At 47.0% G+C, this 18,080-nt stretch overlaps 1 protein-coding gene across 2 annotated transcripts in view; it reads right to left on the bottom strand.

Moving 5' to 3' along the window:
• LOC138468319 (exportin-5-like) overlaps positions 1 to 18,080 on the bottom strand; it is a 2,047,117-nt gene that overhangs the window by 1,693,814 nt on the left and 335,223 nt on the right. For both annotated transcript variants that reach the window (XM_069608821.1, XM_069608822.1), the window contains exon 5: positions 7,730 to 7,848. In XM_069608821.1, the coding sequence (XP_069464922.1) occupies positions 7,730 to 7,848 (119 nt within the window). The remainder of the gene's footprint in view (positions 1 to 7,729; positions 7,849 to 18,080) is intronic.

Below are 18,080 nucleotides of genomic sequence, written 5' to 3'. Positions count from 1 at the left end.
GGCTTTTGACCGGGTAGAATGGTCCATCCTATTTAGAACGTTGAAACACATGGGATTTGGGGACCAATTTATCAATATGGTAAAGGCAAACTACAACTCCCCAACGATAAAAATAGCAATAAACGGGGAAGTAACGGACAGGGTTGAGATATCAAGAGGCACGAAACAGGGTTGCTCCCTTTCCCCTCTTCTCTATGCCATCTTCTTAGAGCCTCTCCTAATTAAAATCAGGGAAGCGGCAGGGGTAAAGGGGATAGAGATGGCGGGCAGACAACAAAGTTAAAGCATACGCTGACGATATGCTGTTGGCTTTGGAGAACCCAGAGCACTCCCTAGTACAGACCCTAAAAGAATTGGAAGACTTCGGGGGGGCTATCTGGTCTAAGGATAAACAGGAAAAAGTCAGAAATGATGCTATTAGCGGGAGACAAGGGGGCCCTGGGTAGAGTGGCGGGAATGCTTGATCTAAAAATAGCAGAAGGTGGTATCAAGTATCTAGGGGTGACACTCACGAATAGGGTGGACCTGATCTACAAAAGCAATTATCCTCAACTGCTGGATAGAGTAAAGAAGGATCTAGACAGGTGGTCCCCACTTAGGGTCTCATGGTGGGGTAGAATCCAGTCAGTAAAAGTGAATATTCTTCCCAGGGTGCTTTATTACTTTCATGCCCTCCCAGTGACTGTTTCAAACTCTTTCTTTAAAGCGCTGTCCAAGGCCATTTCGTTATTTGTTTGGAACAGGAAACCCCCTAGGCTTGCCAGGGCCATCCTCACAGCACCGACCAAGGCAGGGGGCCCATCACTCCCGCATTTCAAGAAATATTATCAAGCTGCACAACTCTGGATCCTGAGAGAATGGCTGGGAGAGGACCATCGCACCCCTTGGGCAATGCAGGACCTGGCGGTGGCTAGGACTCCCCTGCAGGACCTTTTGTGGAAACACAAACAACACAGACACCCAAGTCTGCGCATTAGTGAGGTCATAAAAACCACCATCAACGCATGGGACGATCAAACTAGGAAGGGAATCATGACCACCCCCTTGCCCCCTTTTAGACCTATATGTCGAAACCCACTGTTCCCACGGGGATGCGAATCCAGAACATTTGAAAAATGGGAGGGAGGAGGAAGGGTGCAAGAAAATCGGAGAAATGTTCCAGGACAAAGAATTGAGGTCATTTGCGGAACGCAAAAAAATGTGGATACTGACTGATGCTGACAGATTTAAATATGAGCAAATAAAGCACTGGCTCATCACTTCAGGCAGCTACAAGGGATCTAACACCTTTTGAAAAATATATAACAACCAATCCAGGTGACAGAAAACTGGTGTCAACACTATACCACTTCATTAACGCACCAGAATAAGAAATCAAATGGTTATACATGAAAAGATGGGAGGGCACGCTGGGGGATGAAATATCTAGACAGCAATGGGAGGAACTATGGGTTGGTATCCCAAAACTCACCCGGGCGGTCCAGACCAGGGAAATGTGGCTCAAAATCATCACGCAATGGCATTACACTCCAGAGAGGATCAAATCGATGTATCCGGAAATGTCGGATAGATGCTGGAGAGGGTGCACGGAAAAGGGCACTTGGAGGCATATCTGGAGGGACTGTCAGGGTGTGAAGGAGTTCTGGAGGGAAGTCCAAACGGAAATGACAAAAATATTCCCAGTAGCAGCTCAAATGGGGGAGCGGGTGTGGTTGTGCGGATTAACGGACCCACAAGCCCAAAGACTCCACAAAGCACAATGAGACGTTTCATGGGCTTAGTTATTGCAGCCTGGGCTACAATCGCCCAAAACTAGAAAAAAACAGGACCAGCCTCTAATATTTACCTGGCTACAAAAAGTATGGTCACAAATGTCAATGGAAAAGATAACGCCCCATCTTCAGGTTCAGAAGAACTCCTTCACGAAGGAGTGGGTGGCAGTGATGGAGTACTTGAAGTCGGACTATATGGAACAATGGTGCCCGCACAATATCAAAATCTCAGACATTTTTGGCACATAAACTTCTCTAGAAAGTATAAATGCATATGATCCTACTCTTCCGGGGGTGGAGAGGGGTGAGTTTGTGGAATGAATGATTTGTTGTCATGTTTACGAAAACAATAAAAACATGTTAAAAACAAAAAGCTTACATTATGCATGACGTATTTTTGTAATAAATATGACTGTCTTTGCTATTGTCAGACAGAGCGCTATCGGAGCTTGCAGAGTCCTTTGCATGCCCTATTTTGATTATATAAACTTCATTTACCATCACCCGCACTTGGTCTTGGTCTCATTCCCCCCTGGGGTGTGTCCCTTACTGCCTCCTATTGCGGGGTGGTTAGTGCCTTTTGGGGACGCTTGCCTTCAGTAACAATCAAAACCCACCTAAGAGCGTTGGTTTCTTGCCTGGCTGAATGTACTTCAGCACGTAATTGTCCCAACAACTGAACTAACTGGTCAGTCTGTGAAGTCTCCATGACACCCAGGTGGATAATACTATTGAGGCTTTGCGTTCTGTTACACTCACCTGGTATCCACGGGGACGCCACCCAGCCCTGGTTGGATGATTTGCACTCTTGAACCCCCTCCTGGTCCCTTGGTAAGGCCTCTGGTTAAAGATGGGTCTGCAATATAGGAGAGCTGGATTCAATACCCGATTCAATACCCGATTTTCTTTATGTTTTCCCACCTCCCTTGGCCTCAACTCCTTCCTCCCCCTTGGGTCTTAGCCTCACCTTAATATTGTAAAAGGTGGATTCTCCGTCCTGCTCCTCGTGGCAGGGGTGTGTAGATGTGGGGGCGAGCAGCGACCAAGTTACTTCACTGGTGCAAGCCCCACTGTGGGAATCCAGGCCTGCTGCGACTCCGTAGGTTTGCTGCTTTCCAGTCTTTATATGCAGTTCTTATGTTCCTTTTAGTTTGAATAATAATGTCTTGCTTCTTTCCTTTTAGGTATGGAAAGGTATTTTGGTGTTGTCATGCAGTTTGAAGATGATCATGGGCCGGTAGGCGAAAACACGGTGTGCGCGATGCTGTCCGGTGAGTAATGCGCGATGCGCGGCGCTGTTTCGCCATTTATATTGCTAACCTGTGCCTTTTCTTTCCTTGCAGGTTGCGATGTTCCTCGCCGAGCGCCGTAATGTCCCAGCAATGATACTGACCAGGAGAGGACTACCCAGGTAAGAATTGTGTAGCTTTCTTTACTCGGGAGGAAACGTGAGTAAACGCTCACTAATGCTGTCTTTCTTTCTCCTCTTTCCAGGTTATGGTATTCAAGGATGCATGCAGTGCCGAATGATGGAGTTCGTACCTTCAGGTGAGTGGAACTGAAGTCAGTGATGGATTGAAGACAGGATACTGTTCCAGGTAAGTTTCGTAGTGTTCTTTATCTCTCTGCAGGTCCTTGGTTTCAGGTAAGCTAGCATCAAAGAACTGGACACAGTGAGCGTTACACGCTGCCCACAGCAGAATAATGTAAAGCATGTTCTGCTGTTTGGGTGTGGTTCAAATAGTCTCAGGTAAAGTAGTCCAGGTAAAATAGTCCCAGGCCTTCCACACCCAAAAATACTAAACCGCATAGCTCAGTTCTTTGTAACTGAGCTATTTGTGTGCCTCCATGTTGGCTGAACCCCACCCACCCACACAAGATAAATAGTCCCATTCTAATGTTGGGGCGATGGGGTCCAAATTCGCCCCATCATATGCAAATCTCTTTATGGATTACTATGAGCTGAAACATGCGTGGAAACATGAAGCCTTTACCGACTCCAAAGACATCATTTTTTGGGGTCGGTACATTGATGACATCTTTTTAATCTGGGAAGGAGAACAAAGATTTTTTTCGATATGTTGACTACCTGAATGAGAATGAATATAACCTGAAATTCACAGCAAATCTCAGTAAAGAAAAAATTCAATTTCTAGATCTAGAAATACAAACAGAAGCAGACAAACTAATTACAAATTTATTTGTTAAACCAACTGCAGGCAACAGTCTATTACATGCTTCAAGCAACCATCCAAAACACATAACAAATATTCCCTATGGAGAAATCTTACGGATCAAAAGGAACTGCAGCACAACTGAAACATTTAAGTCTAACTTAGAAGGAGCAATCACAAAATTCACACAAAGAGGATACGAAATGAAAAGAATCAATGAATCTATTAAAAAAGCTGAGAGAATTTCAAGAAAATATTTACTACAAGACAAACCCAAGCAAGCAAAGCCCTCATTGAACCCGAAATTCATCACAACATATGGCACAGATGCATCTACACTAAGAAAAATTCTCAAAAAACATTGTAATATGTTAAAATTAGACGATACTCTTTCAAAACACATTGATGAAAACCCAGGGATATGCTACAGGAAAGCTCCAACACTTCGCAATAAATTGAGCCCCAGTCATTTGAAATCCATTGAAAAAACAAATATTAGAGAAATGCTATAACAAAAGCCAATTTATGGCACATTCAAATGTGGTAACTGTAAATTATGTCCACATATAAAAAATGGAAAGAAGAATATTGAATTACCAAATGGAAAAGAATATAAGTTGAAACACTTCATTAATTGCAACAGCAAATATGTGGTATATGCGATAGAATGTGTTTGCACCAAAATTTATATAGGAAGTACAATCAGAAGCTTGAAAACCAGAATCTTTGAACATTTACGTACAATAAGGAACCAAGATCTTCATTGGATGACAGAACATAAAGGGCTCAGAATTGATAACTTAAACGTTTTTGGATTGGACAAAATTGAACAATTACCAAGAGGAGGAGAAAAGGAAAAAATCCTAAAACAAAGATAATCCAAATGGATTTGTATTATGGACACTTGTGACACTGGATTAAATTTGGACGATGAATTTTGTAATTGGCTTTGAAAAAAGTTAAAAAGTTATGCTTTATTTTAGGAAATGTGATGTTGGATTAACAAATCTCAATCTTTGATTTCACTTATAACTATCATAAAAATTATCATAACCAGCATCTACAGTTGTAATAATATTTGCACCACAGTTCATCTATCATTTATTTGATTAACAGGAAATATAATTTTTCTTATCATTGGCTCTCAATGATTTGAAACACCGAAATAATAGTTAACAAAATAGAAATTTTGCCTGCAATTAATAACAATTAAAAATAATTAATTGGAACATAATGCACAATAAACCTAGAAATACTAGAATACCCACTAATAGTGACAATAGTTAACAATACAATGCCAAAACGTTTTTCCTAATATAAATATTCTTTGTATACTTCTAATAAAAGAGAAAAAGGTAACGAAAATGGCCGCCACGTAGCAAGTGATGGCATAACGACGTAATCACGTTCGGTTTAAATAAAAAAGTGGCTGCCACGTAGCACGTGATGGCGTAATGACGTCATCGCGTTCATAGAACATGTGCGCAATGACGTCATACGCAAAATAAGCGTATATAAGCGAGTGCAATGAAAACACAGATCGCGCCGAAACAAGGAGCCAGGGATAACTGCCCGCATCGCTTAAAAAACCAGGAGGTAAGCTATTTAAACCTCTGATTCCTCCCTACGCTCCCCCCCTAACTCTTGAAACAAATCCCATTATCAAACAATTTTATTTTTTTGCTGTACATAGGATGAATAAGTTTTGAATATTCTTCTTTCTTTTTCTTTTGTTTCTCACAAAATAAGTATGATAAAACTCTACTGATGATCACCTGTGACCTAAACAGGGGTGAAACACGTGTAGAGAGTGATGAGAATGGCACAACAGTATATTATTGCACTAATAAAATGGAGATTATTTAAATGAGAATGTGAAGACCCTTTCTTCCAAAGACAACTTGGAATGGCACTCAAGAATTAAAATTGACATTGGAATGTCACAAGTGGAAATGTAAACATTTGAAAGTCTAATTAACTACCATCTACGGCAACCTAGATAACATTAAAAAACCACAGCTGACGTCCAAAAAGAAATAACTGAAACAATTTGAATTGGATCTCGCCCAGGGAAGCAGTCCCAACAAATTGGTTGCAATCAGTGAGTTAAATACAGCTTGGATAGCTCAAACCTCAAATGAATGCAGAACTCTACAGTTTGCCTGAAAAGACAAGTGTCTTCTGGGAGGCTAGGAGAAACTTTCAATGGGCATCAGTACAGGACGGAGCACCATCAATGGGCTACAAGTAAGACTACAAAGGCGTATCAAGACAAACACCTGAATATTTCATTCAGATATCTGAAAGACATGCCCCTAAATATACCTTTACAGTTTGAAGTGGAAGACTTTCTAAAAAAAATAACAAAATCAACATAAATAGAAAGAGGAGACATGAGGCTTGCTGTTTGGGATGCAAGACAATGGAATAACGTACCCCTACACTTTTAAGAGCCCCTTCTCTGAATTTATTGCAAAAGCTCATTAACTCCCATCTCTGGTTTTATTTTTCCGTTTGATTAGGCTCAAACAGACCCCATGTGCATCCCTGTGCCATACAAAACTCCCAATAACAATGATCAAAAAAAGAGCAAAGAACCACCAGTCCACCCAATCCTCTCAATCCCAAGCCAATGCAGTTAGAAGAAAGTCTAATTGCTACCTACCAAAACAATATTACTTCCCAACCAGAAGTGTCACAATAAATGCATGCCAACAGGCAGGACAGTGGCTGGAAAAACTGCAGCTAGTCTAGAAGCATGCAGCCAGAAGGATTTACAAAGTGAAAAGATGAGACCAGTTTGACCAATCATGGAATTCTTAAAGGGGCTACCAATAGAACACTGAATAGCCCAGAAAATCAAATCCTAAACCTAACCCACAAGCTCATGCAACACCCAGGACCAGACTACTTAACGAGCTGCTCAGCCTGTACACACAGCTAAGATCGCCAATTTTCTCCAGCATTTGGCTAGTTAGTAGCAAAAGATCAGTGCAGTAGGGCAAAGCTTGATAACCAAAGTCCCAAAATTGTGGAATAACCCATCGCTGTGCCCAAGACAACACGTGAACTACAAACATTTTAAAAGAGGAAATTATGGCTTCTGGGCAAAGGAAATTTCAACCAAAGATCAGAAGCAGCCCAGAACCCTCACTTCTAGAGACATGCAACAAATGTGTTTCCACACAAAATGTATTGATGTAAGATATGCTCCAAGAGTCACCATGTGATCAAGTACATCCCACTCTTTTATATTGGTTATAGTGCAATAGGATATCCCTGAAGGTCATTGGGGTGCGAGTCATCTGTATGATACAACCCTTAGTTCTGCATTTCCCCTATGAAATGGCTTATCCACAATGTAGCAAGTTACCAATATAAGCACAATGTTATAATATACATGTTGAAACAATCCCCAATAATGCCTAAAGCTACTTCAGCTATCTAGAATAAAAAACAATTTAGTCTGCAGAGGAAATATACAAGTGCACCAACTCACTCGCGAAAACAACTGTCAATAGCCGAGTAGAAACAAGCTCAGGGGGCACTCTGGTGCAGAGAGCAATAACTGAGTATATTGTTTCCCATTAATATCCCAATGCCTTGACCCCTTTTTCATCACACACATCAACAAACCTTTCCTTTATGGCTTACGAATACACACACGGGATAATAAAGACGCTACTAGAAAAAGCAGAGTAAAGCACACTTTCTTTTAAAACATCTTTGATCTTAAATTTGAACATGTTTACCCACAGATATGGGTGAAAGAAGCCGACTTACTTGACAACATGTTGGAGAATCTGAAGTCCATAAAGAGTGAATGGAGAATCTGTATTCTTGGCAAGCGTCAGTGCACAGTCTGATGCATCTAGACCTTTCTCTTTGAAATCATCCAAGACCTGATGGAACAAATTACATGTTATAAATACTGAGACTCCCAGTACAGGAACTATTTTGGAAATAGACAAAATTAATAACTGTTGCAACTGTGAGCTTTGTTTGGCATGGCTCCCTATTAGAGAGGTCACTTGAAATTAATTAGAGTGCACTTTTTGCCAAAGTCCTGAACATACAGTAGGTATGATATGAAAACAGTGGGCTATGGTGAATACATTGCAGGGAATCTGTGGCAAGACAATTTAGGGCCTAATAAATGAATAGTTACTCACTGTAGGGACTAACGTACTCCTAATCCATAGTCCCGTTTCTTCCATACTGCATGGGCGTCCCTTGCTAGGGACAAGAGACGGAACCTTTTCACCAGAAAAACCCTTCTTCTCCTTTAAAATTTAGAGGTGTGCAGGGGCACGGCCCTGGGCGCATGCGCTCCCCTGACTCCGCCCACCAGCGCCACTCCTCAGTCCCCATCGACAATATTAAAATTGCCTAATGACACCTGTATTATTAGGGGGGAGGATGGTGGGACATATGGAGGAAAGGGGACTATGTCCTGTCCCCTTTCCTCCATACGGCATGGGCGATTACATGAAGTCCCTGGGTGAAGAGGTGACCCTCCTTAAGACAAGATCTTTAGAACTGCCTGTCCAAAAGCCACGTTTGCCTTAGAGCCGGCGTCCAAACAGTAGTGCTTGCAGAAAGCCGAAGGGGTGGCCCAGGTGGCCGTCCTGCTGATGACCTGCCACGGGACCAGTCTCTGGAATGAGACGGCCGTGTCCTTGGCTCCAACAGCGCGGGCATGCATGTTAGCTGCAAGTGGTTTGTGCTGCCCTTCATAAGCCATGCTGCCCTTCATAAGCCTCCTTGAGGGCCGAAACCATCCACTTTGTCATAGAGGACTTGGATGCCCGATACGCTTGCCTTGACCCTCCTCCCACCCAAATATAGTGACAAATAGAGCGTCTGACTTGCAGAAGCTCTTGGTCCTGTCCAGATAGAATTTCAGAGCGCATCCGACATCCAGACAGTGCAAGACCCTTTGAGCGTCGTCCTTAGATCAGCAAAAAACATAGGTAACACCATCTCCTCGTTTAGATGGAAAGAAGAGACTACTTTAGGTAGCAACACGGGGTGCGTTCTCGGGACCACCTTATCTTTGTGAAAAGTAGTATAGGGTTCTGAAACCACCAGTGCCAGGATCTTGCTGACTCTACGAGCAGAGATGAGACCCACCAAAAGCTGTTTTAATGGTGACCAGTCTGATGTCCGCAGACGCCATTGGTTCGAAAGGTTTGTGTGCCAGGGTGCCCAACACTACATTGAGATCCCCACAGGGTGTGGTTTCTTGATGGGCGGGCAGAGCCTGGTGAGGCCCGCCAGACGTCGTTTAACCAGCGGGATGGAGGAGAATTCCTGTAGGCACCTATAGATGCCAAGTAGATGCGGCCTGCCCACTGCTGCGAGAGAGGGCGAGCTGGGTGCAGCGGCAGGTAAATGGGTGGCCTGTCCGAGAGGCTGAGAAGCTCCGAGAACCAAGGTCTCGCCGGCCACAGCGGAGCGATCAGAATGATGCAGAAGTGACACGATTCTCTGATCTTGCAGATCACCCTGTGGACCAGGAGTGTAGGAGGGAATGCATATGCTGTCATGCCATTCCATTGTATCTGGACAGCGTCGCCCAGGGAGCCGGGGCCCTGCCCCTGCCAGGACGTGAACTGCTGGCACTTCCTGTTTGCCCAGGAGGCAAAGAGGTACACCTGAGGATGCCCCCATCTGCTGAAGATCCCGAGCAGGACTTGATCGTTCATTTGCCATTTGTAATTGTCCGCTCTGATTTCTGAGCTTGTCCACTTCCAGGTTGGATTCCCCCGAGAGGTGGAGGGCAGTCAGGTAGATGTTCTCCAGGGCCCATTCCCACATGTCGACCGCACAGCAGAGGGGACCTGGTGCCACCCCGCTTGTTGATATAGTACATGCTGGTGGAGCTGTCCGTCTGGATGAAGACTACCTTGCCCCCAACGAGCGGAAGGAAAGCTTTGAGAGCTAGCCAGATAGCTTTCAGCTCCAGCCAATTGATATGAGACTCCTGCTCCTGAAGGGACCAGACTCCATGGACACTGGTTGTTCAGCTTGGCCCCCCCCCCACCGCAGCCTTCCAGGGAGGAATCTGTGGTGATGGTGACCTGTGGGGCCGCCTGCCGGATGGTCTTGCCCATCCGTTGGTTGCAGTCACTGGACCACCATGCGATGTCCGGGTGGAGAGAAGGAAGAATGCCGGCAAGCTCCGCTTGGGAGCCCAGCTGCTGGTTCCATGAGGCTGCAAAGTGCAGCTGTAAACTCCTCATCTCGAGTATCGTGTGGGGTATGGCCAGTAGAACCGCTGCCATGATACCCAATACATGCTGGTAGCACCAGGGCGAGGTCACCTCTCGGCTGAGGAAGTGACTCGCAGCCCTCTTAATGGCAATGATCCTGTCCTCTGAGGGGAAATTACTCTCGGAGCTTGTGGCCCAGAAAGGTCAGGCTCTGTGTAGGCTGCAGCTGAGACTTCTTGAGGTTGATAGAAAATCCCAGCTCATGGAATAGGAGCTGAGGAAGTGTGATTAACTGTCTCCGGAGATCTCGCCCAGATGAGCCAGTCGTCCAGGTACTGGTAGACGTGGTGGCCCTGGGCCCGGAGGAGAGCCGCCACTGCATTGATCAGTCTGGTAAATACCCTGGGGGCTGGGTTTTGGCCAAAGGGTAGGACCTTGTATTGGAAATGGCAGCCCATGATCCTGAACCGTAGAAAGCAGCGAAGAGGTTGCCAAATCAGGACGTGTAGATTAGCGTCCTTCAGATCCAGGGAGCACATCCAGTCTCCACTGCACAGTGTCTCTGCAATGAGTGCTGGCGTAACCATCTTGAATTTTTGAAGAGGGAGGGAGAGGTTGAGGGTGGCGAGGTCCAACACAACTCTGGGGCCAGCCTGGTTCTTTTGTATGGAGAAAATCCTGAAGTACAAGCCCAAACCTTGCTGGGAGACTGGGATTTCTTCCACTGCCTGGCTCTCGACGAGCAACTGAATTTCCACCAACAGAGTTGCTGTCCCAATCTGTAGGAGTGGCGGGGAGGAGGGAGGAATTGGTAGACAGTTCCCAGTGGATACTACCGAAAGGAACCAGGGGTCTGCAAACTTCTGACGCCAAAACTGTGCGTGAAGGCCAAGCCTGCCCCCCACTGGAGACCCATGGACCTGAAGGGGCGCATCATGCCTTCTTTCTCTCTGAGGCTGTTGCTGAGGAGGGGGACTGATAGAAACCCTTGCTTGCTCCCCCCTATTGTTGTTTGCACCGGTGCTGACTCGGAGAACAGTTAGGCTGCCTGGACCTCTCTTCTTGGAAGCCCCGGTACCCGCTGAACGCCCGCCCCTAATCGGAGCATTGACGCAACTGGGTGTACACCTTGGGCGTGGCCTTCGTAAGGATAAAGACTTTGCAGTTTGGGAACTGTTTTTCTTTTTATCTAGCTCCTCACCGGTGGTGGAGTGAAAGAGGTTACCGCCCTCGAATGGAAGGTCCAATATTCATTCTTGGACGTCTGGGTTGACTTTAGTAGCCCGAAGCCAGGTAGTCCCCGTGTCTGTGGCGATACATATGGCCCAGCCCGAGGCGTCAATGTGGGCCACAGTGGACTCCATTATGTACTGCACCACCAATTTAGCCTCTGCCCGTCCCGCCTCAAAACATGCCGGGCCCTGCGCCGGAAGTTCTGGAAGGTAGTTGGCTATTTCCCGCCAAAGCCTCTGGTTAGCGGCTGCCAACATGGCATCCGTGTTTGATTGACGAAGGTTCAGTGAGGTATTGGAATAAAGCTTCTTTCCATAAGCCTCCAAGATTTTCTCCTCCTTGCCTAGCAGCGCCAAGGATGAGATGACCGAGGACGACTGAGTCTTTCAGTAGAGTGACGCTGCAGCGATCACTGTAGAGTGCTGTTGAGGGTGCGCCGACAGCAAGAGTGAATCCCCTCCATTTGCCTATACTTGGCGCCGATACGCCGATTGACAGGCTGGTCCGAGGGTGGCTTAAGCCACCCCTTTTTGGCCAAGGCGACAATGTCATCCTGCATCAGTATCCCTGTTCTAGCCATGGGGTGTAGAGCTTGGACCTCGGCCAAGACCCCTGGCTCTGGTTGTTTGACCTCTGGTTGAGGAAGACGCAAGTACTCTGCCAAACGTGCAAGCCGTTCGTGGAAGTTCTTGGCTAACATCGTGTCGGGGTCCTCTTCCTCGTCAGTGTCCACCAGGGTGTCCGGCTTGTCCGGAGCAGGTGGAGGAGTCCTGGGCGCCAAGGGTTGCGGCATGGTGAGGGTGTGGAACCGCCTGAATTGTCGGAGGCTGGGGAGCCGAAGTGAAGGAGCAAGAGAGGGCAGTAGGGGCTACACCAGGGCCTGCATCGCTGGAGCCATAGGAAGAATTACTATAGGCAGAGGCGGAGGGGCCACAGGGAGCAAGTCCCTGATAACATCCCGGAGGATGGCCCCCATCTGAGGAGATCTCATGAGAGTGAGAAACTTTTCAAAGAACCTGTCCTCACAGGCCGGAGGGGTGGCAGGTGATGTTGACAGGGGGGTAGCGGACGGCTGCTGGGGCCGGTGCATACTCTGTCTAGCCTGTTGCGAGGTAAACCTGCCCTGCAATGCTGATGGATTAGCTTTAGGCCATGTACATGGTTGACACCAGTCCCACCTTGTAACTCGTTCTCCCACCTGCTCCGTTTCCAGGGGCGGTATAGGACGAGCATCCATTTTGTCTGGTGCAGCGACCATCTTGTTGAGCTGCGTGACACGTGTCAAAGTCGTGGTGCTTGGCTCACTGGGCCCAGCCTCCTCTAGGACTCTTGGTGGTGGAGCATGAGAACTAGCCTGCACCTCAGGACGTGGCCTGGTAGTCTTGTTGCCCTTGGCAGTATTGCTGGTAGTGCTGAATGCAGGCACCCCCTTGGATATCTGGACGGTACTAGGGTGTAGCCCCTCGGGTGTACACACGGTAAAAGAACCTTGCGGTCCCTCAGCACTGTCTCCGGAAGGATCTAATGACCACTCGGCCTTGCGGCCCAGTAGCTGAAATAGCCTTGGTACCAGTGCTGGCGCAAGAACCTGAAACGTTCCTCCGGCTCAGGCGTTTCCTTGGGAAGGAGTCACCCTTGCGGGGTGCAATGTAAAAAAGCTGCCCTACCTTGGTCCTTGACTTATGTCTGACGATGTGCTTCAAGTCCTCTGGAGGTGACTTTTCGAAGAGCTCCCTCCACCGAGCTAGCCTGTTCTTCAGAGCACACGGTGTAAACGCATCTAACGCGATACAACCCTCCCAGCCGTGGTTGGGGCCAAGGCAGCAGAGGCAAAGAGCGTGGGGATCGGACGTAGGGAAGAGCCCCTCGCAGGCTGGACACCTGCTGCAGGCCACTGACATCGACATGCACCGGGCGCCAGAGGACCGGGTACCTCATTGATAAAAAAAAAAAGAAGATAGAAGACAAAACAGAAGAAAATATCTGAGGAAGAGCATGTGGTATTACAAGGCCGAATCCAAACCCAGGAGCGCTGGGGAAATCAGCTGTTCCCGTCGACAAGGAAAAGGGAACAGAGGAGTGGTGCCGGTGGGCGTAGTCAGGTGAGCGCATGTTCCCAGGGCTGCGCCACCTCGCGCCTCCAGATTTAAAGGGGAATAAGGTTTTTTATGTTTTTTTTTAATGGTGAAAAAGGTTCCGTCAAAGATATAGGCCGATATAGACCGGTAAACGCTGCATTGTTCGGGGTCCCTGCCTTCCAGGGTATTACAGTAAGTAGGGCGTGGGAGAAGGTGTCGGGCGCTATTCCTGACTCAATGATATCATTGAAAAGGGCAGTTAAGAAGGGAGTTAGGGTTGTCGTGAATGTCTTGTAGAACCCCGGGGTGAAGTTGTCGTCCTCTGGTGCTTTCCCTTGGTTGAGGCGACCAATAGCTGCCTTCACTTCTTCACTCGTGATTGGGGTTTCCAAGGCAGTTACCCGAGCCCTGGTGAGGGACGGGAGATGCGATTCACTTGTGTACAAAGTCTCGTAGAAAGAGGCAAAGGCTTCCTGTACTCCCTCCGGTAAGCTCGTCATCACGCCACCCATCCACTCTACTTGGGTCACCCATCTCTCAGCTCGTTGTTTGCGTAAATGCGTCCCCATTAGGGCGTCTGCCTTGTCTCCCTTTTCATAGAATTGTTGCTTAAGGAAATGGAGGTTCCTTATTATCCTGCATTCTTCCATTAATTTTAATTCATCTCTTAGACCTCTGGCTTCTAATAGATGCTCTGTTCTATTCAGTGGAGAAGATTGGGCGCATGTCTCCGCAGCTACTATTAATTCCCCGAGCCTGTTCTCAGTTAATGTGCGTTCTCTTTTTTTGCGGGCTGCCTTCTCTGATGAAGATACCCTTCCACGTAGCCTTAGCCGCCTCCCACACTAGTGTCTTTCTCACCTCACCTGTGTCACTGGAGTCGAAGAATTGTGTACGTTTATTTTGTAGTTCTTCTTTAAAGACGAGGATCCTTCCACAGGGTGTAGTTACATCGCCATTTTGAGCTTTGGGGGGACAACCCCTCCCAGAGTATCTCTAGCGACAACATATCGTGGTATGACCAGGCGATTGTATGAATGTGTGAATTTCTTTCTACATCCCATAGCTCTTTGGACGTGTAAAGATAATCAATCCTTATGAGAGTGCCGTTTGGGGTTCAATAGAAGGTGAAACCTCGTGTCTGTGGGTGTTCGTGCCTCAAGCTGTCCCTCAGGCCACAGAGTTCCAAGGCAGTACCCAGCTCGGTTTCTCCTTGACCTTTGGGATTGTGAAGTGTCTCTGCCCCAGCCTGCCTGTCGAGTGCGAGGTCCATCCATATGTTGAAGTCACCACCTAGTATGAGGTGACCCTGTGCCTCCTCCATAATTTTTTCCATCGTCCTCCATAGGAATCTCCTTTGGTCCTGGTTGGGTGCATAAACTGTGGCGAATGAGATCCCTATGTTTCGTATGAGCCCCGAGATTAGTAATGCCCTGCCCTCCGTGTCCGACCAGGTTCTGGTAATCTTCATGCGCAAACTCTTACGCACAAGGATGCCGACCCCTGCCTTCTTGGTGATATTGGAGCCCCAAAATGTGTCACCTATGAGGTTGCCAGGAATCTTGCGCTCGTCGCCCCTCTGGTATCTGGTCTCCTGTACAAAGAGGATTCTCTGCTACTAAGGATCTTTTTGTGGGTGAGTTGAGCTCTTTTACATTGAGTGTGCACACACGAAGGTGCTTGTTCGTCTGGTTCGTCATTGTGAGTAGCATGAGAAGAGCCTGTGATCTCTGCCTGCCACTTCACTTGAGTGTTGTCCCTTAGTGTCTGTGCGTTCCACAATGGCGTATTAATTCACTTTTGTCTGGTCATGAAATGCATTTAACTTGGATCCCCATGCCCCCCCCTTTTCTTTCCCATCCCATCCTTCCCTCTAACCCTATCCCTTTGCGGCACCCGGTCTCCCCCAGTTGACATCACTGGGTAATTCTGAGCCACCAGCGAGGACTCGTACTCGGACCCATTCTATGATTGCCTCATTGTCAAGTGCCCCCAATTCTTCCCCAGGTAACTCTTAAGCGGTTAACTTCAACATGTACAACAATTCTCAACTTTGTTAACATTGATACGATTCTCCAGGCTCGCCTAGGGCCGAGCAACAGGCTGTGTGCCCAACGTCCGCCCGAGAGAGCCCCACGTTGGGAGACTCTCCAGTCGGTTTGTTCATGTGAGCAGTTTTGCTGCGCCCTTACAAACCGTACATCGGCATGTTGACAAAGCTTTAGGTGAAGGTGTATTGACCTTCATGAATTTTCCCGAGCCCGGTATTCTTCATTCATGGGCCCGTTCACTATCGCCTTCATTTCCTCTCGCATCACCTGGGTTGCTGTTCTCGAATGGTGTTTCTGATCTCGTCGTCAGTTATTAGTTTGTGCTTCTACCCATGTAGCTCCAAGGTGATCGAGAAGGGATAACTCCACCTGTATCGTATCCACTTTTCCTTCAGCCACTTTGTTAAGTGCTGGCACAGGCGTCTTTTGGCAAGTGTCGGGGATGAGTGTCAGGGATGAGAGATCTTGAAATATGGCAATGCGAGCCGACCCCATCATGAGTGACCCTTTCATTTTGGCTTTGTCTAGGATCTTGAGTCTATCAGGGTAGTTGTGGAAGCGAACCAGTACTGATGTGGGGCCACCTTCTTTCTCTGAACACTGAAAAAGCAGAGGTTGTTCACAGTTCTTAAAGTCGTCCATCTTAAGGACTATTTCTGCTTTCCGGCGTTCTATTTCACTCAGAAGTGTGTCCAATTGAGTTTCCATGGTGTCCAGTGATGACGGATTATGTTCTACTTCTTGCAGCCGTTCCTCCATTTTATCCAGTCTGCCATTGATTTGGTCTACTTTGGCGCCTATGTCGGATCACATGCCTCTTATTTCTAGAATCCATGCAGTGGAACTTTTGCCCAGGGTCTCCTCCAAAGCTACAGAAGTTCTGGAAGGGGATCACTGTTAGGGAGAGTTCTCAAATGTGCTAATTCCCTCTACCTTAGAGCCCTTCAGCTAATTTGCTAAACTTTGGGACTTTGAACTTTTTAATTCTGTTTGTTTTCAGTCTTGTGTTTTTTGATTATGGAGTTTTAGTTAACTCCATATGCATCTTTTCATGTGTGTAACACAGCACCCTCAGTGCAGTAACACAGGGAAGCCTTTTAGGCGGTCCCAAGGTTTAAATACCTTCTCTGGGATAAACTGTTGCCCAGAGAATGTAAGGTTAAATTGACTTTACTAGTCTTTTTAAATTCCTAGTCCTAGGACACACTATCTTCTATAGAGTGCTGGAGGGGTTACCTAGTATCCCCTGTGTCTCGAAACTCATGCAGCAGTCAAAGGCTACCCTTTCCTATCGAAATGGCTGGTGGCAGTGGTTTTACAACGAACTACCATGATTTTTCCCGACCGCGAACACCAGTAGTAAAACATCGCAGGAGCCATGTTTTTCAAGATGCCGCCTTAAGCCCCTTTGTTTAAACAGGTCCCGGTCTTTTTTCGCCCTTTCTTTTTGGAACGGTCCCTTCTACAGTTTATTTCTGCGCGCCAAACTAGGTTTGGTCCCTTTGTTTGTACGCCTTTGGCAGGCTTCAGGACTGAAGACCGCCTCTGGCACCTGAGTGTCTGGGGTGGGCAGGAAGTGAGGGAGGTGCCCGAACCTCCCTGTGCTTAGTCTCCTAGGAGACCCAAATGCACAAATGCGTGATTGGCTGACTGTCTGGCAAGGACAGCCACCCTGCTGGGTTAGTGACAGCTAGGCGGGAATGAAAGGGAGAAAACTGTTAAAAAGGCAAGTCTATTGGCTTGGAAGGCAGAGTCGACCACTGGAACGAAAGAACCTAAGACGAGATGGAAGAGCACGGCTGCTGCAAATCCTGGACCGTTGGTTTGCCGGTGAAGCCATGCTGCAGGTTCGAATTGCCAAGTTCATCGCGACAGAGAAGCCCCTTCAGAAACTACTTCTTCCTTAGAGTTGGTAGGACCAATCAACTTGTAAGCCACCTGTATACCATTCTCTGAACTGGTTAGGTTTAACCAGGGGGTGGGGGGCGGTCAGACACCAGCTTGTGTGCTTGACTACAGCTACTCGAAAAGAAGATCTTCCATTTGCCAGCTTGTTTGACCAGACCCCGTGCAGTGCAGGAGTCCATGAGGTCCTCCCTCTTGTCCCCATAACTGAGGCTCAGGAACAGTGGGATCTGCAGGAACTGCCAGGAACCAACGTCTTCAGCTGCATCTTTGTTAGGCAGAAACCTGTGCAGTTCCCTTAGGGAACACTGCAAAAGATTTAAGACTACAGGTGTTGGCAGTAAACCCACTTGGTAGCAGTCTGTACCACCCAGATTTACCTCGTAGCTGTGGCTGAGCAGTCAGACTTCTCTCAAGATGAGTTAGGCAGTAAATAGAGTATACACAATAGACACTCAGATACAATAATACAAGCAAACACGGACCAGAGCTTTGGTATCAAAGTATATAATTATTTATTTAAAAACACAGTTTGAAAACACCCCAGCACTCTTATTGTAAAATATTCTAAACACAGTTACTACTGTAATATATGCACCCCTTTTTCCTTATCAGATAAGTCACAGTAAAACACCACTTATTTTCATACAGA

This window comes from Ambystoma mexicanum, chromosome 4q, assembly GCF_040938575.1.
Source record: "Ambystoma mexicanum isolate Mex_15411 chromosome 4q, UKY_AmexF1_1, whole genome shotgun sequence".
Classification (NCBI taxonomy): Eukaryota; Metazoa; Chordata; class Amphibia; order Caudata; family Ambystomatidae; genus Ambystoma; species Ambystoma mexicanum.
The sequence above is the reverse complement of the archived record's forward strand: the minus strand, read 5'-3'. Positions and strand labels throughout refer to the sequence as shown.